The sequence below is a fragment of the Hippocampus comes genome, unplaced genomic scaffold (genome assembly GCF_001891065.2).
Source record: "Hippocampus comes isolate QL1 unplaced genomic scaffold, H_comes_QL1_v1.1 scaffold44, whole genome shotgun sequence".
Taxonomy (NCBI): Eukaryota; Metazoa; Chordata; class Actinopteri; order Syngnathiformes; family Syngnathidae; genus Hippocampus; species Hippocampus comes.
In genome coordinates this window covers 2,231,951-2,258,110 of record NW_017805546.1, presented here as the reverse complement: position 1 = coordinate 2,258,110, position 26,160 = coordinate 2,231,951, and the positions used below count along the sequence as shown (strand labels likewise).

At 43.9% G+C, this 26,160-nt stretch overlaps 1 protein-coding gene and 1 long non-coding RNA gene across 4 annotated transcripts; both read left to right on the top strand.

Moving 5' to 3' along the window:
* The first annotated feature begins 8,490 nt into the window (after positions 1-8,490).
* On the top strand, positions 8,491-14,251 carry mitfa (melanocyte inducing transcription factor a). Of its 2 annotated transcripts, XM_019879302.1 has the most exons (9): positions 8,491-9,091; positions 10,335-10,547; positions 10,683-10,778; positions 10,895-11,003; positions 11,900-11,983; positions 12,178-12,234; positions 12,351-12,426; positions 12,648-12,795; positions 13,355-14,251. In XM_019879302.1, exons 1-9 carry the CDS (start codon positions 9,059-9,061, stop codon positions 13,751-13,753), a joined length of 1,215 nt encoding a protein of 404 aa, XP_019734861.1. In that variant the 5' UTR covers positions 8,491-9,058; the 3' UTR covers positions 13,754-14,251. The 2 variants fall into 2 exon arrangements, with proteins under 2 accessions (XP_019734861.1, XP_019734860.1); XM_019879301.1 differs by having other exon boundaries at positions 10,335-10,778.
* Positions 14,252-17,335: 3,084 nt separating this feature from the next.
* On the top strand, positions 17,336-25,359 carry LOC109521476 (uncharacterized). Of its 2 annotated transcripts, XR_002169362.1 has the most exons (4): positions 17,336-17,433; positions 18,071-18,190; positions 18,530-18,689; positions 25,266-25,359. It is a non-coding gene; the product is annotated as an uncharacterized LOC109521476 (long non-coding RNA). The 2 variants fall into 2 exon arrangements; XR_002169361.1 differs by having other exon boundaries at positions 17,336-18,190.
* The last annotated feature ends 801 nt before the right edge of the window (positions 25,360-26,160 follow it).

Below are 26,160 nucleotides of genomic sequence, written 5' to 3'. Positions count from 1 at the left end.
GGTCTTGCAATGGGGAAAAAAACCCCAAAAGCAAACTGCAAAGTAAGCCCATGAAACTTCCCTGGAAAAATAAATTGTATGATATCCTCCCTTTCTTCCATAGAAGTGGAAATGCTCCTGTTGCAAAACACAAAACCAGTGGACTTCCTTCCCTAAACAACAAATCGGGGATTCGACATCGTAGCGGGCCACGCACGCTACAGTCACAGCGGCAAGTTCCAGCGTGGTAAAGTTTTGAAGACCTGCTCAGACAGCAATCGTGGCCGAGTGGCTGCTTGGCATCATCGTCAAACATGGACACTCAAAGGTAAGATTCATTTCTAGATTTCAAGCCTTCTTTTGTTTATTCTTCCATTCTGATGAGTAATGTATCCTTTTCTTTCTTTTTTTTTTTTTTGCTTGGTTTTTTTTTTTCAGTTTAACATTAATCAGAGCCTCAGTTGCAATATTGTGTTTGTCCTTCCAACAATCCCACATCCTAACAATTAGCAACACATTTCTTGTTTGTCCGCGCCAGACATACACACTGCTTGTGTGGTTATCGGAGAAGCGAAACAAATGCACTTGCTTTTGAGAGCGCATTATTCCAGAGTGCATTTGACTCCATTCACATTCTCGGGGGCGGGGTCAAAGAATTTTGTCAGGGAGTACGCTGCCGAAAATCAGCGTCCGGCCTTTGGCCAGCAACGATACTATGATGAATCGTGCGAAACCCCGCTATATGGAAAACGTGTAAATTTCCAAGGAATGATGAACCAAAACCTAATTCAAGACCCACTGCGGGCAAAAGACATTGAGCATTAGCAGTGAGATGCTACTCTCCATTGTGAATGACAACACTTGAATGACATGAGCATCGTGAATGAGCTGCTCCGCTGGAACAGACTCAGCTACGTTAACGGTAGCGCTGTCATCTCAACAACTTTAAGACCTCGTTACGCCGTGCAAGTTAGACCAAAATGAGATATTGGAGTGGCTAACAAAGCGGCTTTTGACTCTCATCGCCCACTGGAGCAAATCGATCCAGAAAGAAGTTTAACACGGTTGGCTTAGAAGAAGACACACAGCGGCAGTGCTGTTTGAAAATCGTTGCTCTTTTTACCTCTGACTTTTCAAACCCATCAAAAAACTACTGTCGGATAAACGGGTCCAGCTGCAAGTCTGCCGGCAAAATGAAAAATCATTCCTTTTGGATGCGGGTTCCTCATCAAATGTGCAGAAAAATGTGTTCAAGCCGAGGTCGAAAACGTCATCGTACATAACATGCTTAGAATTTAGTGCACCTTCAATTCTATCGTATCCATCCATTTTCCAATTCGCTCCTCCTCACGAGGGTCGCGGGCGTGCCGGAGCCGATGTAATGGGAATGTGACGCCTATCCCGGCTGTCTTCGGCAAGGAGCCGGGGGACACCCCGAACTGGTCGCCGGCCAATCGCAGGGCACACGCAGACGAACGGCCAATCGCGCTCACAACCGCACCGACGGACAATTTGGAGTGTTCCATTATCGTGCATGTTTTTGGAATGTGGGAAGAAAGCAGAGTACCCGGAGAAAATCCAGGCCAGCACCTGGGAAAACACGCCACACAGGAAGGCCGGAGCCCGGAATCGAACCCACGTCCTCTGCACTGTGAGGCGGTCGGGCGATATAGATGTATACATATTTGTTGTCGATTTTCACATTGGATTAGAAGGACTAGAAAGAAAAGAAGGAGGCTTTGAAATGTGAGCATTCGCATTGATAAATGTGTCACATTTTGATGAAAAGCGATAATCTCAGACGAACAACAGGAAAATTTGAGTTGATATGCAATTAGCCAAGGAATTAAGCAAATTCCAGCGCAAAATGTAATGCTTTGTTTAAATAGCAAGCTTTGCGGTTGTCACTATCATAAACTGAGAGGAACAATGTTGTCTCCGTCGAAATATAAATAAATCAACGGATAAATAAGTCACTCAATCAATACATAAATGAATGCATCTGCTCAAGACATGCAAAGCCTGTCCAACCCCCCTCTCCCAACAGATTGGCACTATGAGGTTATTTCTTTTATTTCTGCTGCCTGAAAACATTTGGGTTGGACATCAAAAGATAAACACGGGACAAGAGATCAACCACCTGGAATTGATTTCCAATGATGATTATTTTGTCTTTCTTTTATTGCTATCTTGGCATCTGATACAAAACTAAGAGGCAAAAAATGTTGGCATTAACCTCTTGGGTATATTTTGGTCTTTTTTGGCTTCCCGCTGGCAATAATAAAAAAAAAGAAAAAAAAAAAAGACACAGACTTCCCAAGTTTATCACGGAGACGCTATGTTCTTTCAAGTAGAACAAGTAGAAGCTTTGTTTTCTAGCTGCATTTGAAGGCACATTGGGAGATCCGTTGCCATCGTCATCTCTGCTCATCAGCAGCCTGCCGCGCATGTGATGGCATACGTGGCATCGAAAAGGAAGGATGTCAAAAAGTTGGTCAGCCGCCGAGCTTATTTTGTTTGCGATCGTCACTGGGTTACGTCGCTCCATGCGGAATGGCTCCCACCCCACATCCCACGGTGAGGGCAAGTCGGGGAAAAAGCTGTATGGACGGCCGTGCCACCGATAAACCGGCACCTCCACTTTTTTTCCCCTCAGTGTAAAGTGAATGATCATGACGTATGTGTCAACAGTTCCGCAATGGGCACCAACTTTGTGCAAGGCCTCCCACCATGAGTGCCCCTCTTCTTCAAGTCATGAAAGCCTTTTCTCGCCACCCACCTCTTTCACGCAAAGCCTCACGGGGGCGTAGAACCAGGGGGGCAGCTTTCCTCTCTCTCTCTCTCTCTCTCTCTCTCTCTCTCTCTCTCTCTCTCTCTCTGTCTCTCTCTCTGTTGCTCTATGTACTGAAAGACAAGTGCTCCAAAACTGACTTCTCTGCTAAGTATAGAGCGTATCTCGAAAGCCTAAAATTTGATTTAGCTCGAGGTAATTATCGCCCCCAACCCCCCCCGCGCCCCCGAAAGTGGTTTGTACTGCCTGGTTTAAGGTTGGGACGTCACATTGCGTTGAAGTGACATGTGGAATTTGTTGCTAAATCAGTTGAGGGTTCTGGTTACGTGATACAGTCAAAGATTTAAGGAAGATTGGACTCCGAAGAGCATGTGTGCATTAAACAGGATTCCGTTTGTCCCCTGCTCGCATGGATTTTCTGCATTCGCACCTTCCAAAATCACGCGTTAACGTTTGGTTCATTGAAAATATTCCACAGGAGTGGGAATGCTGCACCGAGCGCCGACACGTGCCTTGCGATTGACCGCTGACCTGTCAGGGGGGGAAGCGGCATCTCGGCCAAAGCCATCGAGAATAATCTCCAGCTCATGACAAGTGGGACACAAAATGGATGGATGGATGGAAGTTGAGCGACAAAAATACCTGCAGCCGTGCCACTCGAATGTCGTTCGCAATGGATTTTCTCATCGAAATTGGGGAAGTTTGTGTCTTACGTTATTGGGTGCGATTGCACCGAGGTGCATAGAACTTGATGGCCTGGAAAAGACCCAACATTGAAAAATCATATAACGCCACGTGCAGACATTTGCGGTGAAACGCTGACCTTTTCTTTGCACTGGAGGCGTACTGAGAGGAAGAATGATACATTTGTGTACTTTGACTTTTTGATTTTGGTGGAAGTTTGAAACGGAGTGAAGGGAGTCTTTTGTTTTTTCACCCCAACAAAAAGTACCGACAGCCCTTTTCTCTTGCAACTTAGATGGCTTTTTCATGAAAGTATCTGCAAAGAAAAGCATGCACACACTAATGAAATCTGACGTGGATTCATAGTCTTCCTGTTTCAATCAGTTTGATTTTCTTATATCACATACAAAACGTGTAAATTAATAATTGGTTACGATTTTCTTATATCACATACAAAACGTGTAAATTAACACTTGGTTACACTGGTTAGCACGTCCGCCTCACAGTGTAGAGGTCGTGAGTTCGAATCCGGCTCTGGCCTTCCCGTGTGGAGTTTGCATGTTTTCCTCGTGCCTGTGCGGGTTTTCTGTGGGTACTCCGCTTTTCTCCCACATTCCAAAAAACATGCATGGCAGGATAATGGAACATTAAATCCGGCTTGTGCAAACCTTTTCTCTAAATAAAGTACATCACAAAGTGTCTTTGCTCACTGACAGGAAACAGCCGAGCAATGAAACACTATTGTTAGTCACTTGGACAAGTGCAACTTCACAGAGATTGGACAGATGGAATGTGTTTTCTTCTTGGAAAAGGATATTTAATTCTTGCTAATCTTAACCACTGGCCACAGGCAAAGGAGCAAAGACATCTCTTTGTCCAGTGCTCTTCCTCTTAAAGAAGTAGTTTGTCCCTCCGCTATCTGATAGTGCTCTTCAGAATGGCTAAAAATGTATTGGCTACGTCAAGTTTTGGTGAAGGTTTTGTATGATGGATAAATAGCGGGCACGGCAGCGGCTGTTTACAACTTTGGGCCGTCCAACAAAATAGCGAACAGCGCAAAAACACGTTCCTTGCCAAAAAGTAATACGAGTCACGAATTTGTCCTCGCTACATATGTAACGGAGTGATACATTAAGCTTATTAAATGATGACGGAAGTGACGCAACAGTGCACAGTATGGCACCAGCTTCCCGCTGTAGCTCAGGCAGAGCTTACGAGGAAGTCGCATGAGGTTCATGATCCGAATTCATTTCGAATTTTATGACAATATTTCACTTTTGTTTTTCTTTTTCTACTGTGTGGTGTGTTAGTTCCCTGATTTGTTCTGAGCCCTCATTGCTTTTTGTATTGTTATTTAATTTTCGTTTTGCCGAGTGAAAGTTTTTACTGGTTCAGTTGATAGAAATTGCCTGTCTGTTGCGCAGTTATTTCCGAGAGCTCATTCCAAAGAGAGGGACCGGCAACGGAAAAAGCTCGATCTCCTCTGAGCCCCCGTTTAGTTCTCGGTACCTCTAATAATGCCTGGTCCGCGGATCTGAGGGAGTTATGTGCTCCCTCTTCCGATTACCAGTCAAGAGGCGCACGGCAACATTCTGCACCAACTGGGGACTCTCTATGGAGGATTGTCTGACTCCAAAGCAAAGTGCATCACTGAGGGGCTGCGGCCATCCCTGTTGTACTCCACCACCCTCCACTCCAAAAAAGTTCTTTTTTCTTTTACAAATCCAGAAAAATCTTTAAAAAGACGCTGATAATTATTCAATATACTCTTCCATGAAAAACAAAATCTTAAAAGTGTTGAAAAAAAATGTTTGGAAAAAATATTTGAACATTCTAACATTTTTATGAATGAGTCGGGTAGATCTCAGAAATGGAGGACCACCTCTCGATTGCTCCGTAGACTACCCAGCTTTTATGCTGCCTCCAGGATTTTTTTCCCACGGTCTTTCTATACCACCCATGATTTAAATTGATGTTCCCGTGTGAATTACTGTCAAACTGTAAACACCACATTTGAACGAACCAATATGCAAATAAACGTTCTTTTTTTTTTTTGTGTATGTTTCCTGTACACATCAGAAAATATCCCATGGCACGCCCTATTTTAGTTTGTGATGATTTAACGTAGTGACGCTTCTTTGGCCATTTCAGCGGGTGCAAGACGTGTCTTGACTATAGTGACTGTCAAAAGAGGGACCACGCATTTTATAGTCACGTTGCATGCAAAGATCTTGTGAAAGGCTCCATTATTTTTTTTTTTTTTTTTTGCTAAAAGAGGGACGGTCACTCAAAAAAGAAACCACTACGACTTACAAGTCCAACAGTGCCGTCTTTTTCAATCACATGGCTGCACAGGTTTCTGCGCACTATTTGTATTGCCTCATCGCCACTACTCTCATGCATGACAAGACGTTTAAGCTACGTCAAAACGACTCGGGCTTTGGCGTCTTAACACAATTGGCTCTCAGTAAATGTTTGGAAAGATGACATGCCCCCAAGTGAGGCTTGTCGACACAGGAAGAAGTCAAGTTGCTTGGACGATAAGAATAGATCTATTTCTTTTCAGGGGTTAAGGAATGACGCCTACCCCTTCAAATGTTACTGGTCCTGAAGGCAAAGTCTGAAACGTGGACCCATGTGCTCTCTTTGAGAAGGTAATAAACTTGTGCCTCACAAAGATTCTGTGAAGAAAGTGAGAGCTTGTAGGGGCTAAAAGAGACATCCTTTGTTCACAGTTCCCTTCACAGCCAAAGGTTGGGTTGAGGGAAAAGGCCACGCTGCAGAGGGAACTTTAAGAAAGACTTGGCTACGACTTGACAATGAAGGCATTCTTGGTTTTCATCAGCCACTGTTGTGCCGCAGGGCACCTCCACCGAGTTTGTATTTGTCTCCCCAGATCATTTTCCAATAATCCAAACAAAGATGGCCTGTGTGAGTTCTCATGGCAATATAGGAGATGACATGGCAGACCTGTTATTTTATCCTTTTTTTTTTAATCATTACACTACGCTTTATATGGTGCCCAAGTCCACACGAATAAACCTGACGACGCATCAACACGCTGCTTGAGTCGTTCAAATCATCAAAGTGCTCGGTTCAAATCAACCAATCGCAGCTCACCTGTTCTTTGGATTTGGTCACGTAATGTTGGCAACCCGAGCCCAAAGGGACCGCGAGGTCATTTTCAGTCGACGGCAAGTGGCAAAATCGGGTGGATTTTGCTGCTTAATTCACATTCCAAAGGCATCATATTTATCAGAATGCCATCTTCAGACGCATGGAGGCGCATTGATCGGATTATTGTTCGGAACATTTCTGACTTGATTTCCCCATCAAAGGAGACATTGTGTTTTTCTTTCTCTTCAATTTCAAATTTGTTCTCACGCCCTGATGAGCATGTCTGTAACGTGCTTTTGTCAAAATATTTCAAGGATGACATTATCGCATGATTCATCCAACCATAATTCTTGAAATGAGCTCGTTTTAGGGGCCGGCCCTTGTCATGCATGTGGACAAGCCCTCACCTCACCCCGAGTACTTCTTGGCCAATGGTGAGTCTGGCTTCTCAGCTGAACATTCAAGTGCTATGATGCGCCGATATCAGAAGCTAACGCTGGTAACATGAGTCGCTAATGTTAATCTGTACCAATTGACCCTTTTACCCACAATGCTTAGTTTCCAGCGCCCTATTTTAGGGCCCGCACGCAAACGGAAAACCCTGAGAGAAGAACTGTCCATTGTTCGGTCAGCAGTCTCCTTATGTCTAGTTTCGTGAACGAGGTCCCAAAAAGGAAACGTGTTCATTACATCGACGCAATGGAACCGGTCGTCCAAAGTCAAATGTGGAAAAAGTGAAGTTGGTTAGAGGGAATGACGACCTCAGATAAGCTTTCCAAATCAGACCGGTCACATGAAGCCATTTTGTTCCTCAAAGAGAGCAGTCGCAACATCGTGAATTACTTGATTGTAAACAAGAGTGCATACACGGACGGGGCAGGACTTTGATGCCTAGAGTCTTGTAATTACTTTGTGTGTGTTTGGGTGAAGGATATTTGCCGGTGTCTCCATGTAAATACCATGAAAGAAAATTATAGAACTCTGAACTTTTGTCTCACATTCATCTTTTAATCGAGAACCCAAATCTCTACATTATACAACCAAAACAAAGGAGCCAACCTTGCTCTTGCAAAACTTTTGGAGGGCACTGTACTGTGGTGAAGTGGTCCCCTTTTTAAATTTTTTTCCTTCATTGCTTTTAAATTGCCAGTTTTGAAGCACTGGTACTGACAACAAAGATCATTCTAGAGCAATTCAACCTTTTATTAACATCGATTTCTTTTCATTCATTAAACCCATCAATATACGGTACATTTTCTTTTTAAAAAAAGATGAAATCAGCCGGTATAAGCCGAGCCTCTTTGCGTCCCTGAATAGGACACGGAATGACTGCGTTTCAGGAAGACCTCAGACCGGCCCATGAAAGCTCATTCACTCGGTTGTTTGAACCGTTGTTGTCATGCTACGTGTTTTTTGGTCATTACTGTGTTGGACGCGAAAGCAATCAACAGGTCCTGAGCAAGATATCATCAACTTCGTTTTCTTTGGTGAGAACCTCCCCCATCTTCCCTCCGCCAAAGCACCCACGGGGCCTCTTTTTCCACCACACATGCTTATTTCTGAACAGAAGCCTAATCGTGCACATCCACTATTGTTTCTCACACTCGGGGAGACATTTGGTGGCCAATAAATAAAACCCAGATTGATTCTATCTGTTCTTCGATCTTAATTCCATTATTTATATCGACCAACCCAGTATGATTCGGTTCAGCATGTTTCCATTTCAACAGTTTTGAGACCACGGTCAATAGTTCGTCCCAAAATCAATCAATACAATTTACTGGCACAGATTAGACGTCAAACCCCCATTAATGCTGTAAATATGACGAAAGATGTCACGCACCATGTTGTGAAGAAGGAGGATGAGAAAGTAATTTATTCGAAAATAATTTTTTTTTTTAGGAAACACCTATGTTTTTATGCACTAAAAAAAAAAAATCACCTCCCTCAAACATAGTTCACCTCTAAACAAAGCCCCCGCAAAATGTTGGTTAACAAATCTGAGTGCCTTTTTTTTTTTAACTTGCCGTACATTCATGTTTTGGTATGTGTGGTTTTTAGGAGAACAGTAGCACTCAGTTGTAGTCCTGATAATAAGAACAAACAATGTTCTATACTTGATGAGCAGAACGAAAGAATAAATGTTAGTTGGCCTTAAGCTAGCTTTCGTTCGCAGACTACTGGCCAAATCATAAAAAGACTTCTTTGTGAGCCCAAAGCGGTGACGTCAAACGGGCTCCATAAAGACATAAATTCATAGTTTAGCGAGAACAACACAGCAGTGGGAGGATTAGTTTCTGTGTCCTCCTCCATTTCTTAACTTGCATAACTAATGAGCCTTAAATCCTTGATAACTTAGCCAGGAAGGCTGACTGCTCCCCCATTTAAACGTGCTAGGCTAACGGGATAACTTGACAACATAAGAGTGAATGTAGCTAACGTGCCTTTTTGTTTTTTTTTTTTACATACATTTTCCAAACAAATATCATGTTGGAGATGCTTGAATACAGTCACTACCAGGTAAGATGGCTGAGCCTTTTACCGCCGATCGTGTGGATTTCTTTTGTTAAATGGTGCCATCGATTATGTGCAGACCAGCTTCTTCCCAAATGCTGACGTAAAATGACGGCATTGCTGTACTTAGTCAATGGCGTTTATTTATTTATTTGTTTGTTTGTTTTACACAGCTTTTTTTTTTTTTTTGACTTGGGTGTTTTGTGTAACTAGTCAGTGATCATGTGACACAACGTTTTCCCCTTGATGAGGATGTCCAGTGGAGTCCAAAAAACATCTGTTCAACTTCCAATCCATCCATTTTCATGACCACTTGTTTTTCTTAGTCAATGGTTTTTTTTTTTTTTTTTTTTTTTTTTTTTTCACCAGTTTTTTTTTTTTTTTTTTACTTGCGCGTTTTGTGTAACTAGTCAGTGATCATGTGACACAACGTTTTCCCCTTGATGAGGATGTCCAGTGGAGTCCAAAAAACATCTGTTCAACTTCCAATCCATCCATTTTCATGACCACTTATTCGCCATGGCCTGGATTCGAACTACTCATGTCAAAACTGGGCCACCGCGGCACCAGCGAAACGCGCGTCGCGTTCAAAATTCAAAATCTGGAAAAACGGTGAAACATGTCAATACAGTAGTGACAATGACTACGAGTATTTCATGACGACGGCAGATCATGATCCTTGAGGCATGTTAGCCAACTGGTTCTCGCTTCCATATCACAGTTCTGTGATCGGGGAGTGAAATCCGGGCTTTTCTCTTATGTGGCGTTTGTATGCTCTCCCCATGCTCGCGTGGGTTTTCTCCTCCCACATTCCCGAAACCATCAAAGTTCTGTTCACCGACGACTAAAAATAGGAGCGGATGTGAACTTGAGTAGTCGTTTGGCTATCTGTCCCCCGGGGTGCATACTTCTTCTTGCCCAAAAATCTCCACCTCACCTATGTGGAGGAAAAGCAGCGTAGAAAATGGATGGATATGTGGATGGATTATTATTATGCTGAGAACCTCGGGGTTGTGCTGCTTTTTTTCCCCAAAATGCCTGGAAAGGGCTAAATATTGATTGACTCCATGAAGTGGTTTAAAAACGTACTTTTCTCACGTGCCGTATACGTAGTCTCGCTCCGTCTTAATGGTCATCTTGCTCATCTGAACGAGGAAAAGCATTTTTTTGTGATTTATGGAGGGATGCATAAAGCCTGAGTCCAAAGCCTATCCTTTCTAACATTGAGGCCCGTCTTTTGCTCGCGTAGGTGCAATCCCATCTGGAAAATCCCAGCAAGTACCACATCCAGCAGAACCAAAGGCAGCAGGTGAGACAGTATCTGTCCACCACCTTGGGAGGCAAAGCCGGCGGCCAGTGCCCCGGCCAGCCAGCCGAACACGGCATGCCACCCGGGCTCGCCAGTAGTGCCCCCAACAGTCCCATGGCTCATCTCACCCTCACCTCGAACTGTGAGAAAGAGGTACGCGTAACAGAAGTCATGACTTCATTATGTTTGGGTGACTCGACAGTGTTTTTCTCAGTTGGGAGCATTTTATTTATTGATCTATTTATTTTGAACGTCATGAAACGCGTTCTTGTTTTTCACGTCACACAGATGGATGAAGTTATTGACGATATCATCAGCATGGAGTCAAGTTACAATGAAGACGTTCTTGGACTGATGGATCAAGGGCTTCAACTGAACAGCGCAGTAATTACAACCTGCTTTTCTCACTTCAGCCGTGTTGTTGACTGCCCATATTTTTCGAAATAATCGAGTCAATTTGATCAAGAATGCATCTTGACAATTCTCAATTTTCTCTCAAGCTACCAGTGTCTGGTAATATTCTGGAAGCATACGGCAACCAAGGACTACCCCACCCAGGCCTCGCCATCAGCAACTCCTGCCCACCAAACATCAAAAGGGAATATACAGGTAAAATAATAATTAAGAGAAAAAAAACACAAAGCTGTCTTCCCACGATGAATACATTCTCCCAACATCCCATGGGTATTTACGGACTTGTCCGAACAATGAAAATCCCTGTGAACACGATTGAGAATTACAGCAGGGGTGTCCAAACTTTTTCATTTGAGGGCCGCACACATGAAAATGCAACGATGCAAAGGCCACTGTAAAATTCTTCAACCTTCATTCATTAAACACGCTAAAATCAGTCAAGCAAGCCATTATATACTGTTAACGTTTTCGGGTTACTCTGGAAAACGGTTACATAGTTGCTCAACGTGTTTTAGGGTGGCCAACAGCCCTTTATCTCACGAGACTAGAGCCACCCCTGCACTGAACGGCAGCCGAATCCCATCTCCACATTCCGAAGCAAAACAAGAGCAAAGAGGAGTAAGATGACCACTCAGAAGTTCATTTGGATCTTTACGTATCTAGAAAAGTTGTTCAAAATGTCAATCAATTTATCAGTAGTAGTGGCACCTATTTTTTTTTCTCACTCTGCCCACCTCCCCCCTCTTTTTTTTTTTTTTTGAGGCACTCCTTGTGGGCTGTGTCAAATGTAATTTTTAATATATGCCGCGGGCCAGTGAAAAACGGATGCCGGTCCGCAAATGGCCCCCGGGCCGTAGTTTGGACTTGATGCATTACAGTAACCAACATCCTCATGACGACCCAATTATTGTTGTCAGTTCACTGCTAATGGTTGGTTAAAACAAATATGGGCTATTTTCTTGCCCTTCCATTGTTTTTATTTTTGTTTTGTTTTTTTTAATGACAAAAGTAATGATATTGTGTGCAATTTAGAAATGCACAAGATACAAATCCATGTATTCTATCAATTATTTGCCAAATAATTACTCCAGCTCCTGGCATGAAGCAAGTACTGGGCAAACCTGGACCCTGTGGCCGGTACGAAAACTATCAGAGATCAGATGGCTTTCCAGTAGGTAAGCAACAGAAAACAAATGCTGAAAGTGGTTGTCGATTTGCATTTTCGAAAAGGTGTCCAGTATTTTGTGAATGACAAAATCGCACACAATATGAACAACTTGAGATGTGCAGATAACAGCTGGCACACATGATTGACTTTGGAGTTTGCCCAGTTCATCGCCAAAATCTCACATTTGTCTTTGCTTCAAAGAGGCTGAGGTTCGCGCTCTGGCCAAAGAACGACAGAAAAAGGACAATCACAACTTGAGTGAGTCTTTTCACATATTCTTGTGCAGTGATGACGTCGGTGATGTGGAGCAAAATGAAAATGCGTGCTCCAAAAGTTCTGTTGACTGACACATTTCGTTTGTATCCCGTTTGTAGTCGAGCGAAGGCGCCGATTCAATATCAACGATCGTATCAAAGAACTTGGAACCCTAATACCAAAGTCAAATGATCCGTAAGTATGACTTGACAGCGTTCCAGACACACACGTGTTCCTTTTTTTCTTCACGTTTGAGTCGGTTATCGACATGATTTCAATCACGGTCCTCCTGGCGTAGCCAAGTGCCCTTATAGTGGAACGCTTTATTTGCTCAGAATGGCCATGAAGAATCCTCTCTTGTTCCGGTCAGCCGGCTCAGCTGACTCTGACTTTGGACCTTTTGTCTCCGATTGCAGGGACATGCGCTGGAATAAGGGCACCATTCTGAAAGCTTCAGTGGACTATATCAGGAAACTCCAAAGGGAGCAGCAGAGGACCAAAGAGCTTGAGTGCAGACAGCGCAAGCTGGAGCATACGAATCGTCACCTGATGCTTCGTATCCAGGTGGGTTGGTTGCCACGTGCAACTTGCTGCGAAAAACTATTTGCCCTCCTCTCAAACTCGCTTCTTTGCCCACTTGAACGTTTCACAATGTCAAACAAATGCCAATTCAAATCAATATAAAATGAAAGTTTTAAATGGAGAAAATTCGTTTATGAAGAGGGGAAAAAAACCTAATCAAAGCTGGAATTGTGTGAAAAAGTACAAAGCACCCGCCCCCACTTTATCCTAATGACTGTTTGGGCCACCTTAAAATCCAGAAATCAAGTGTTTTGAAAAAGTGTCAGTCAATACTGTGCTTCCACATCTCCGTGGCGATATTTTGGCCCACTTTTCCTTCAAACCTGAGCAGCTTTTTTTGAAAGTCCGAGTTTTTCATTGCGGTGTGTTGTATGTGCCAGCTCTGCTCGAGACACAATTTTTCACTTCCGCCAAGACACGATGGCAGCTGACGGCTTTAAGCGTAGATTTTTTTTTCTCGGCTCCAAGCGGTGGCCTGATTTAAGCGGTCGCAGCAATTTTGCCATTGCGCTGATCGGCTCCTATTTCGGCTTTGGCACAGGAGTTGGAGATCCAAGCCCGCGCTCACGGTCTCACCGTCGTCTCGTCCCCATCGGTGTGCACCTCAGAGATGATGGGCCGGGTCATCAAGCAGGAGCCCCTCCTCGATGACTGCGCTTCGGAGCTCTACCGTCACGCCTCGGCTCCTGACATGTCCCCTCCGACCACGTTGGACCTCAACAATGGCACCATCACCTTTGACCCCATTCCCAGCGACACTGGGGATTCTGGCCCATACGGAAACCCCAGGACCTGTAAAATGAAGGAGTTGGTCAGGGATCATACATTGTCACCCATTTCCCCAAGCGACCCATTACTATCCTCAATGTCTCCAGACGGCTCGGTTAGTGCCCACCACAGTTCGAGTTCTAGAATGGAGGACAAGGTGTGCCCCTGTTAGCTTAGCCTTACGCTCACCGACTTTGCATTTGTAGCCTCTCAGCAACGAGGCACACATTTTCATGAGCAATCAAAATGGTCTTTTTGGATTGTAAAAAGTGTGGATCCGGTTAGAGCAGGGAGGCCCAATTTGTTGTCCTGGAGAGCCCCTGTCCGGCCCCTGATTGCAACAACTGGGGTCATTATTAGGCTTTTGCAAAGCGTGCTGATCATTTGAATCAGGTGTGTTGGAGGAGGAGCTGGATAGAGGCTCTCCGGAACCGGACTTGGCCACCCCGCATTTAGAGCAAGACAAGGTACACTGCTTTAATTCCACTGCTGCCACGCAGCAAACAGGCACCTGTTGCGATCTGGGTTGAATCCACGGCTATACGGCCTTTCTGGGCCTGTGTTGTCCCTTTTCCACCGGTTCCGGGCCAGTGGCCAGGTTAGCACCAGCTCTTTCTTTTTCCACCACCGAAAATAGGCTGGAGCTCTGGTGCTGGTGTTTAAGCTGGCCCCAATTATTTGTTGGACCAGACTCTGGCACCAACGATATCGGAGCGGGGCAGGGGACGGTGGGCGGGGTTATCATGACGATCCCAAGTGAAGAGGAATGGTATGTGTGTACTCTGTGGAAGAATGATTTGTGTCTATGAATGGTTATCCTTGTATCAGCCCTGCAATGACGTGCTCATCAGTCCATCGACACCCTGCCTGAGAACTTTGGTCAACCACAGCCTGCATCTTGTCGCGTTTTTACCCTAAACGTCCATCTCCTCTTTTGTAATCTGTGCTGCAGCAACTTTTGCAAGATATGATGAAGTAAGGTGTTTATTGTTATGGTCCTATCAACACTTGAAAACCAGAATGGGGTCATAAACCTCAGGTGGCGTGTGAACTTCATGGACATGTGAAGGCTGAGCATGTTTTCGTGCACAACTCCGACTCACATCTTCGCTGTCTTGTTTTCTTTAGATGTCCAATAGCACAAAGGATGTCTTCCATTTGTGCTTTTTTTTTTTTTTTTTGGAGTGCATTCTGCTATTTGCAGGTATGTTACAGCATGCTTGATAACGCAGTCTTTGAAGTTGTCAACAAACAGCGGTTTGCTCCATTTGATGCTTCCTCGCCCCACCGAACTCGTTTGGATCAGCAAAAGTAAACGGCAGGTGTCAATTGCATCAAATTCTGTTGACCCTGAAAAGGTCAGATAAGAACACAACAAACTTTGGAACTCTTGTGCCTCTTGGCTCTGTTAAAGTTTCAAGAATAAATCCATTGAAATTTAAGGCAGAACATTGTAATAGATCCGATTTGCTGTTTTTTTTAAACATTAAATGATGTGTGTATCTGTTATTATTGTTATAATTATTATTATTATCGGTATATGTCGGTATTAATGTTCTCATGTAGTCAGTCTTGATGCACATTGTATTTGTGTGGTGTTCAGCTGAAAAATTCTGGTAAGCCATCGGCTCCTAGAAAGTAGCCAGTGTTTGCCCACACTGTGGAAATGTCGACATTCACTCATGCTCATTTATTGCAATGTGCAGAAGTGAATTGATACTGCAAGTTATTGTCTGTATATTTTGTTAATGTTTGACTTTAAATGTTATCAACACAAGTGTGGAAATGTTCCTTTTCATTCTGTATTTGAAGTTGCATGCCTTTTACCCAGTGATGCTGTCAGAATGAGACTTTCAATGCCAGGTCTTTTTGCTCCAAAATCAATTCTGGAAGCAAAATGTTGAGACTTTTGACATTTCTGTCATTTGCACTGGAATTTATAGTGCATCACTAAAAGCATCACAGTGGGGAGTTACGGTACTTAACTCTGGAGATCTTAAAAATGTAGTTGTGTGTTGAGCGCAGGTCTGCGTCCGCGCCATTTTGATTATTTAAATTTTCTTTTTTTGTCGTACACTGTCTTCGAGTGTTTAAAGTGAGGCCCCAGGAACTTCTCCAGCATACCTTGTTTTCACAAGAACTTCTTAGATAACTGGTTTTGAAATCAGACGTCAATGAAAATAGTTTGCTCAACTATTGTTCATTTGATTTTAAAAAGGAGTATGGTCGAACGCCAGGCCCCTGCTTGCGGCATCTCACCATTATTCATAGAGAAGTTTTGAGCTTTTTCATACATATAATCCACAAGAAACATGACATATGCACAGAAATTCCTTTTGCCGGTCACATAAAATAATTTGGTGGCCTCGTCTGACTCTTGGAGAGATAATCAAGAAAATAAACTTGAGAGTGGTGCTTCAAGCCTTATTTGACGTATGCTTGAATTCCCCCCTGCACCCCCGCAACGGATGTACAATTCTTCAAAAGCACATTGGCATGTGCTTGCTTGGTTTTTGTTGTTGTTCTTGTTCGTGACCTTAAAAACCTTCGAAAAAGGAGGCCTCAAGTCTATCTGAAACGCTGTACTCGGTGTAAGTGGCGCTTTTAGCCAGCAGATGGCACCCTAAGGAAAGGTTCCATTCTATGGGGCCCAAAGTTTGTTTATCCGACAAGTGAAGGAAATGGAGCACTCGATTTTTTGGAGACAAGGGACATTGTTCTCGAACATCAGAATTTTCTTCTCTTCAGAATCCTTTTTTTTTTAAATATTGTGGGTTGTTTTTGCTCATTTCAACAAATCTTTATGATAATAATGACTATGTCTCAAACACTATTCAAATTTTGTCAGATCATTTCTGTTTCCTTTGCTGCTGGTATCAGAACTCGTGATGACGCCAGTTATGTGGAAGGCCACCAACTTTTGACTTTGAATGTGCAGCTGCCAGGTAACACATCTCATTGTCAAGGCAGAATCACTCCGAACTGTTTAAAATGTAAAAAATAAAAATACATGGCTTAATGCAGTCCATTTCATCTTGGAAGACATGCCATGTAAATGCTTTTTTTGATTACTGTATGTAATCTTGAGAGAAACCACTTCATATAGTTCAAGAAATGTGAGCATGCATTCATCTGAAAAGCCACACAAAGTTCAAAAGAAGATTCAACCAGGGCACAGCTTTCAAAGTGAAGGCCCGGGGCCCAGATCTGGCCCGCCACATCATTTTATGTGGCCCGCAAAACCAAATCAAGCATGTCAAGTTCCATGATGCTTGCTAAAGTCTGAACCAAAATTTCAAATTGTCATATGTAATCCACAACAACAGTCGTTATTCTTGACTTCTGATTTTAAAACTAGTTGTCGATCAATTTGTTGTGCACTGTGTATGTAATATATGGAGGTGATTAAACATTTATATGGTTTCACAAAATTCACCGCCCTCCAAGGGAAACCGTAACTACAATGAGGCCTGCGACAAAAATGAGTTTGACACCCCTGAATTAGGACAATGTCTAGCGATGTCTGCTTTTTGGATCATGCCAACGGCAATATTAAGAGACAGCTTTTCCACTTTTATCCATTTGAAGTGAAAACTTTTTTTAACCAGTCAAACATTGACTGAGAAAAAAAAAAGTATTTTGTTTGTCTTCCCATTTTTCCCCATCTCCTAACAATGTGATCTGACTACTTTCTTGCCATTTCCAAATATTGTCGGGCGTTATAAATCCGTCAAAGTGTATCATTGCGACAAGAATTGTGTTGAGTGTGCTTCTTTCCCAGGGATCCCCGCCCGACGTTGAACCAAGGAGACGGAAAGATGATCAACGTTGCCTCCGTGGCCGCTCTAATAGGTGAGTGATGATTCTATAACCCCCAACGTCCCTCTGGAGCGTGGCCAGGCCTCATTTTAATCCCTCCATTTGGCGTCAAGTGTCGCGAGAGCGGGCGAAGGATGAGGAGGAAGGAGGACAAAGTTAACACACATTTTGTGTGCGCGCGTGTGTGTGTTGCACGCGCGCGCAAGCGATTTGTAAAGTATATTTTTAGCATCAGTTTCGTTAGCCGAAACTAAGGAGAAGAAACATCGCTTTACGTGTCCCGCCGTCTTGCTGTTGATTACAAAACGTCAAAAGGGATTAGCCGGCTTTTCTCCTTTGCAATCGCATCTCGTTTAAACTCCGCGTGCACCACCGAGTCACGTCCAGGTCTGCTTACAGTCGAGCAGGAAAACCCAAGTGTTGTGATTGCATCTTGCCAAGGCGGGTTTGCATCATAATAAACATCCCCTCTTTGCTGAGCTGTCTGGAGGATGCGGAAGCCAAGCCGAGGTCCGACTTGGGAAGGGAGACTTCCTGTGCAGCGGCAAAAAAAAAAAAAAAAAAGCCTAGCCTGTGCCAGCAGCCTTGTTTGAACAGCGGAAGACGGCTTTTGGATTTTAGTAAGAGCCGTTAAAAGCCAGCGCGGTGTCAAATGTTCCTCCTCCAACAGGTTTCCTCCAGAGGAACGACAACACTTCATCAGCAGTTTAGTCAAATTGCCAGTAAACTGCTGTGCCATATGGGCGCCACTCCTGACTACGGGGGCAATCTGTTTAACAGGAGCACGCTGGTAAATAGAGGCCGGCGAGAGGGGGGTGGGGTGGAAAGAAAATGATCAATTACTCACATTACACACAGTCCTTCAGGAATTTACTTTATTGCTCTGGACATCTGTTTTAATATTGTCATAATGTATAATCAGATGGGGCCTGTTCCAGCCAAGTGGATGCCCAAAAAAAGCAGCCATAAATGCCCAATTAAAATGCACAATGACAGCTCTTTGTCCAGCTGCTAAAATGGAATGTGTGTGCGCGTTGTCTCCTCCACACCATCAAGCATTTTTATTATTCTTATTTTTTTTTTCTCACCCCCGAATGAAGGCCAGACAGAGTCTTGAAAGGACGGCCAGGTAACAACGATGACAAGGCTGCAGATGAACTTTTTGTGACGAGGTGGGAATGCACGACCACACACAGACAGACAGACAGAGACGCGCACCTGCGGATCACCGCGGCGTGTTACCGGAGATTTCAACAGTGGAAGCATTCGGAGGAAACGCATCATTGAAGGTAAAAGGCGCGCCTGGCCAAGAGTGTGTTTTCTCCCACTTGAAATGGGAAAGGAGACGGCGGGTGAATGTTAAGGAGAGCTTTAGAGAATGCTCTCTTTCTGCCTTTTCCGAGGATTACTGCTCTTTAAGGCAGCAAAAACATCAATGCGGGTTTATTTAAAGGATGAAGGCATTTTCTCAATGGTATTTGGAGGTGGTATCATCAGGTCTTGAGTGAGGATTAGCGCCGTTAGGCCTCTTTGGGCTGCGTTTCCTGTCCCGATAAGTCGGATTTCACCTTCAATCTGCGTGTAAGCCCCCGGGCTCGGCTCCTCCTTGCCTGCTCCTCTGAGGTCCAACCTTGATCCGGCACAGCCCAACCGGGCCTTCCTGGGCTATCTTGCAGATTTGACCCCCCCCCCCCCCACAACATTTTGCATCGCCGTTATTTTCCGCTGAATTTTCCCCTCTGTCGCTGTCCCCAGGGCTCCCCGCGCTCCGCATTTATCATGGCAGCCTCACACCAAAGTCGCTTGGCAGTCACCCCGACGGGTGGCGGGGTTAACTACTAAAGTTGTATGTAACTTGGAGCTTTCCATGCGATGATTAATAAAGCCGCAGAAAATGAGCCCCTGTCCCGGCAGCTCATGCAGTGTGCAGCATCTGTGATGGTCAAAGCAGAACAAATGATTCCCTGGTTTTGTTGCTGAATTGCAGTGCTGGACTTGAACCGGACTCGACGGCTCAAAGAGTTCAAACACATGTTTGATTTTCTTTCATTCTCTAAACAACCGACAACGCGACGTCTTGGCGCCAAGGAACTACGTTACAGTGAGTTGAAGAGTTTCATTTAGACAAAACTACAACTTTGTGGCCCACGCTATGATGTTCATCTTGTGTGCTTATGCTTAAATTAGGTTAAATGCTTTTTTTTCCAGACAATGGTCTTTTTTTTCTGTTTTTTTTTTTTTTTTTTTAAGTGCAGAGGAAAAACTCTTACCTGGCTGACAATTTCGGCTGTTGCATCGGAGCTGCTGACAAGACTTCCTGGTGACGTGTCTGAAGACAGTATTGACAGCTTTGATGAAGGCTCAAGCAACAGCTGAAACTGTCAGCCAGGTAAGAGATTTTCTCTTCACTTAAAATAAATAAACAAATAAATAAATGAATAACATTTGGCTTCATGCCTGCCTTATGGGATCCATCGGCATTTCTAAACCTTTTCAAAGACACGTCGTTTACTCTCAGATTTTTGCTATTAGTCGCATTCCCCTCCCCCACGTGTCACCCCTTTGTACGGTTTGTCCTCAGTCACATTTGTATACATTGGCGCCAAAACACATTCTTCGGCTGTTCAACAAGGAGACCGAGATGAGTGCGTTTGCGCTCACAGGAGGAGGCTCATTTGAACAGGACCATTCAAGTCCTCAAATCAGGTAACTGTGCTTAATTGGATGACATCTTGAGGGACGAATCAACCAAACATTTGCTCTAATTGTTCGTTTCAATTAGGGAGTCCAATTTGCAACCTCACAAGAGTCTCTGCAACAACAGAGCTTTGTTTGTGTGCGCGTGTGTGCGTGCGCGCTGTTAATTGGAGCATTCCTTTGCCGCCTCTCTTGATTGAGGAGCTTGGAGACATCCTGTAGTTCCAAATGTATGGGCCAAGCCAGGCCCAGTCCCCTTGCAGAAAGCAAGCCCCGCAGCCCCGCCTGCGCCACTCTGCTTTATTTATCTGCAACTTGTTTGCTAATTGTGATTTGGCGAGAAGCAATTGTCAGTCACTCTGGCCGAGTGTCTCGACGGAGCGTATGGACAGCTGATTTCTTTGAAGTGACGTTCGGTAAATATGCATTAACGGGGACACAATTAGTGCTGATGAGGGTGACGGGGAACCTCATTCCATTGGCAACTTTAGTCGCACCGCGAGATAAGCGGCATTATCGTGAAAATTGGCCGAGGGAAAACAGCACCTCCGATTGCCGGGAAAGGTTCCAGATAAGAGCGCAGCTGAAGAGAAATATAATTGAGGCGGAATATGTTAACCGAGGTGTCATGGGCTCATTGGAAGTCATTTGGCCAAATGTTGGCACTACCTTGAACAACGTTTAGGCCTGACAGACATTAATCACCGAGACAAATATTGTCGCTCATTCAAGCACATGCGTGTTAATTATTCAGAAGTGTATTTTAATGCTCAACGATTCAGCGATTTTTAAATTCATTATTTTGGATCCTCGATGAACCGTTTAGATTTTAGTTTCTTTCCATTCAAAAATGATCCGTCCCGCGGGCCGTATGTTTGACACCCCTGGCTTAGATTTTAGATCCAACAGTGAGTATTTTCCGATTTCTGGAAGCAGACTGATTATCTTTGGGTCGACTCAAAATAAAACATTTGCTTTCACTTTGGAAAACACCGAGCACCATTTCTGCCAACTTCCTGGGTGACGGAAACATAAATTGAATCATCCTTCATTTATGCCGTTGCATGTAATGCACTGTGAGTTTGAAATAGTCCCGTTTTTGATGAAAGGGGTGGAAATGAAAATAGTTTTTCATTGATTACCCAACAAAATGATCAACCCATTAATCGCTTATTAAAATTACAGCTAGTTTCATCCCTAAGGCCAATTTTTAAAGACACAAGCGACATCAATGTGTGGGTATTCCTTCAAGCTTATTTGTCACCATCTTGACAGAGATGATGAAAATCTGGAATTTTTGCATTTTTTCGAAATCCGGTTAAAACGTGTATGAGTTCAAGCTGCGATGTGAATTGGCTCCAGCAATTTCAATATTTTGGCCTTCTTCGAAAGTCCCATTCAACACGTTCATCTGTGAATTCAAGTCTGATTTAACTGTGCCAAACTGATTTTATTTGCGCCCTTTCAAAGTGGTGGCTCCGAAACACTCCTGTCAATGTTCGTTTGAGCCGTATGATGCTTTCTTATTTCATCATGCTCTTTTTTTTTCCCCCTCCCTCGTCTTTCTCGCTCACATCGCCCCTTTCAGGGGACTTATTGACAGCGCTCTCATCCGCTCGGAGAGTCTGAGAGCGCTGGTGCAGCGCTGGCTGTCAGATAGTCCTGCTGGTCGACGGGCTCAAGTGACAGACCTGCAAGCTGCCGTGGTCGACTTGACATATGATGGCTCCGACTCCACGGCAGGGCATAACTTAGTCATAGAGGGTGGGCAAAGTCGGTGGCAGAACGTGGGGTCGAGCGACAGAGGACTTCTTTCCCTCTCGACTTCTCCTCGGAGTTGTGACCGTGTCTCGGTATCCTCTGCAGTCATCTGCCAAACGGGCCTTTGCCGTCTTAAGAGTGAAAATGAGGGAAAAGACTCCTGATGAGACAGGACTCGCCGGTGCACATCTACACGTCGTGTATACCAGGCAGCCGTGGTGCACGTATGCACCTCTGGTGGAAAACTCGAGAGTAGCGTGTCCAGCATGCGGGTCCTCCTCTCTCCATCTGCGCCGATGCCAAATGGCCCCCACAAGTGGTGCTTGTGACTCCCATCTTAATTGCTCCATTAACTGTTTGTGTGCTGAAAAACAATACTGAAGAGAGGTTAGATGAAGACGTGACCTCCCCTGCTGCAATTATATGAAAAGTAGTGAGCAATTAGCACTCTGTGCAATGTGACACTGTTGCTGTTTATGCGAGCAACTTCAACTTCTCCCCGGTAGTGCTGACACGTTCTCTGATTTACATAATTGGCAGATTGGCCATTAATGGGAATGGCGAGTGAGAGGATCCCATTAAGATATGGAGTGAGATCTGATCATCTCTCCTGCTTGTCGGCCATTTATCTCCATGTGTATTGGACGCAGCAGAAACCATGTGATTCTTATCATCAGGTACATTTTGGGATGGACTATCAAACTCTCCTTCAATTTCTGCCCTCATTGTTTGGTGGACTCTGTTAACAGAGTCAAAGAGGCATGTCAGTTGCAGGTCATGACACCTTTTCACCACTGAGGGGCAGCATGTGGACAGGGAGCAACTGCAGTCACACAAGTCCATGTTTCAAAACGAGATGATTATTATTCGCTAGTCAGTACGTGCTAACCTAACTGCTACTCTAACTGAATGCGCCCTCATGTTAATCAATAATAATAATAAAATATCACTATTTTTTGGAAAATAAAATCGTAATAATAAAATATAAAGTAGATACGTGCTAACCGCTACACCTTCGCTCTGACTGAATGCACCCTTCTGTGAATAAGAACAGTAAAATATTACAATTATGCAAAATAAAATACATACCAATTATAACAATAATAATAATTATTATTATTATGTTGTTGTTGTGGGTTTGAAACATGGCTTGGGCCTTCCTGTCGTATTTTATTTGCTATTGGCCCTGTGGCCTCCTCCCACATTTCGAAATCCCGGATGTCTGGTTGCCTAAAAGACTTCACTGCCTTTTGCCCAAAGTCAGTTGGGATGGGCTCCAGCCCACCCGCAGCCATAGGTGACAAGTAAAAGTAAATGGATGGATTAAAACCAAAATAATAATGATAACAATTTTGCTACCGCCAAAGTGGGGGTCGTCATGCTGGCGCTAGGACCACGGTGCGAATGAGCAAAAAGAAAAGGCACTCGTCGCCCCGTCCTACTTCAGATCTCCTTTGATTAATGCTGCCGTCTGGTGCGTCAAGCACAACGTTTGACTGTGGTGGACGTTCACACGAACCTCAGGGTCACCGATGAACGGCCCAATTCGGCACTGTGTGCTGCCGACAGGCCCCTAAGGTTTATGGACGACATCTTCACGTTTGTCAGAAGACTTTCATTGATGGATAACGCTCTCTTGTTTCGCATTTAGCCAACTGCAAAGAGATTACTCGACTTTGGTCATGGAGTTGAGCATTTGGTGGTGAGGAGACGTGTGCAACAGCACAAAGGAGCCACTCCCACCGCACACACCGCTGTCGGTGACTGACTGGCGTCCATTTTCTGCCCTGTGTGGGCCTCTCTTATTTGCTCCTCATTGCCTCCCTTGCTCACAGTGCGTTCGACTAATTTTCAGTGCACACAATGTGCTGTAGGAAGAAACTGACTCCTTATAATGTTGTTGTCATCAAATACAGTTTTGTATTGCTATTGGTCTCTCTCTCTTTGTTTTGTGTGTGTGCTTTTTTTCTGCTTCCTGGTGGCAGCGAATTCTTGACATTCTATTTAATTATGTCATCGCTGTACATTTTTGTAAAGCGCAATGCTGTAGAGTGCAATTTTTCTAATCAAAAGTCTTGTTACAACATTTTTGATTGGGTGTTTTTTGGGACACTAAAAAGGATCAGCGGCATTTCCATAGGAGTGTTTCGAGTGACGAACGTGGTCACGGAATGAATTGAATTTGTCCAGGGACCACTTTCTACAGCCAACAAGTATTTTTGCTTTGCACTTTGCTTGAGATGGGGGTTGTAATCATACAGTGTGTATTTCGAGTGATCACACTGTTATCAACCAAATTGGATGATCGGTGGGGGAATTCTCACAGCTCGCTGGGGTTTTCACAGCAGTGTGTAGATTTTGCCTTCAGGTTTAAAATTCACTCAAACTGCAGAAGTCCAGTATTTTTGCTTTGCACTTTGCTTGAGATGGGGGTTGTAATCATACAGTGTGTATTTCGAGTGATTGGCAAGAAGTAAACGTGCAAGTCATTTTTTTTTTTAAATTATTCGGTGATGTTCATGGTTACCTTTACACGCTCAATCGATTGTCTAGAAAGTAAGCAACATGCCTTTTCGTTGTGCTCATTTCTCGTGTGTTGGTCTCCCAGCGCATTTTTTCCATAATCAAATGAAATATTTCAAACGCACCTGACGTGTTGCTTTTTGATAATAATTTCTTGTGAATGCAATAACTGTCATGTCCTTGCTTCTGGCAGAAATAAATTAGCGCGTGTTTTTTTTTTCCTCCCTTTTTTAGTTGTTTCAGGTTTGACACTATTTACTAAACATGATGAGGGTTATTTATTTTTTTTTTTAAATTCATTTTGTCATCCAAAGAGGCCTCCAGTGACATCTTGCTAGGTGTCGGAAAACAATTCCGACTTTCACATCCTGCATCTGTCAAGCTTTTATTCAACATTAATAGGAAGCAAGTGAAACATTGCACTCTTGAGTTCTCAAATTACAATGCGGCTAATGTATTATTTCCACCCCATGTGGGATTACTTTCATTTTCCCCATTAAGATGCACATTTTGTTTGGATACTCAAATTACCGACCCCATATTAAATCTGGCTGTGCAAAAGGCATTGATCACAGCCCCGAATGCCGCAATCCAACTTTGATTTAATTTGCACTTCCATTAATATCTATGAGACGTCCGATTGTCATCTGGGGCATATTGATGGTATTGTAAGCCCTGCCTTCATATAATGTTCCCCGGCGGCTATGAGCAAATGTGGGAGAGAATTACGCTGCCAAGCGGGTTCAGTAGAACTGGCACTGCAGTCAGAAATTCATTACATTAATAAATAGATTTTAAGAGAAGTGTCCGATGTCTAAAATACAACACACAAAAAGCCCACTCAGACCGCAGAGATGACTGCTGGCCGCTTCTCATTGTCGCAGCACCCGAGGGTGACCCGACGAGCCTGAAAATCTGCTCGTCCGAGTCAAAAGAATCGGCCACCGACCGTCCTTTAGAAAGGCGTCTATCTCCTGATTGAAGCGCATAGCAAAGATTGAAAAATGAATTCACTTCCACCGTAGACGGGCACGTGTCACGCGAAGACATGCTGATTTCATCTGTTGATTAATGAAGTGCCAAGTGAGTTTGAGTATGTACGGTTCGTTCCGGTTTTCTGTAGGGAAAAGACGGGCGGAGCCGAGACACAAGAGTTATGCTCTAATTAATGCAATCATGGAGATGAAAACAGCCGTCGATTCAAGCAGAAACGGGGATTCCGAAGGATGCAAAAACGAGGGGGCAAGTAAGCGGTCCCCAGGAGCCCATTTTCTCAAGCGTTTCATTGGATAACAACAAATAAGAGTCATTTTCAGAGCACCCACTAATTCTCGGAATTTAGGACCAAAACCATGTCAATACGGCAATGGCAACCCGAAAAAAAAACTAATAAAATTAGGCAATTGTGTGGCATATTTGCAGCAAGGAATTATGAGATTTGGAGTCTGTTTAGCCAGGAGGCCAAAACTGCAGCAACACACACAGCTTTAGATGGAAGGCATTTTTTTTTTTTATGTCGGTGAAGCGATTCATAATATCCATGAATAAAAAGTAAGCAACTGTAAATTGTTTGCTGCGGGAAATGTTGTGCTTGACCGATATGTGAATGAATAAATAAATACATCCATACGTTGCTGGTGGAGCGAGACAGATTTCTGACGGGGCTTTTGGACATGAATAAATAAATACATCCATACGTTGCTGGTGGACAGGGCTTTTGGATAAAAACAGGCAGCTCCTATTTTATTTTGTAAACATCTACAACTCCAGCTTTTCAGC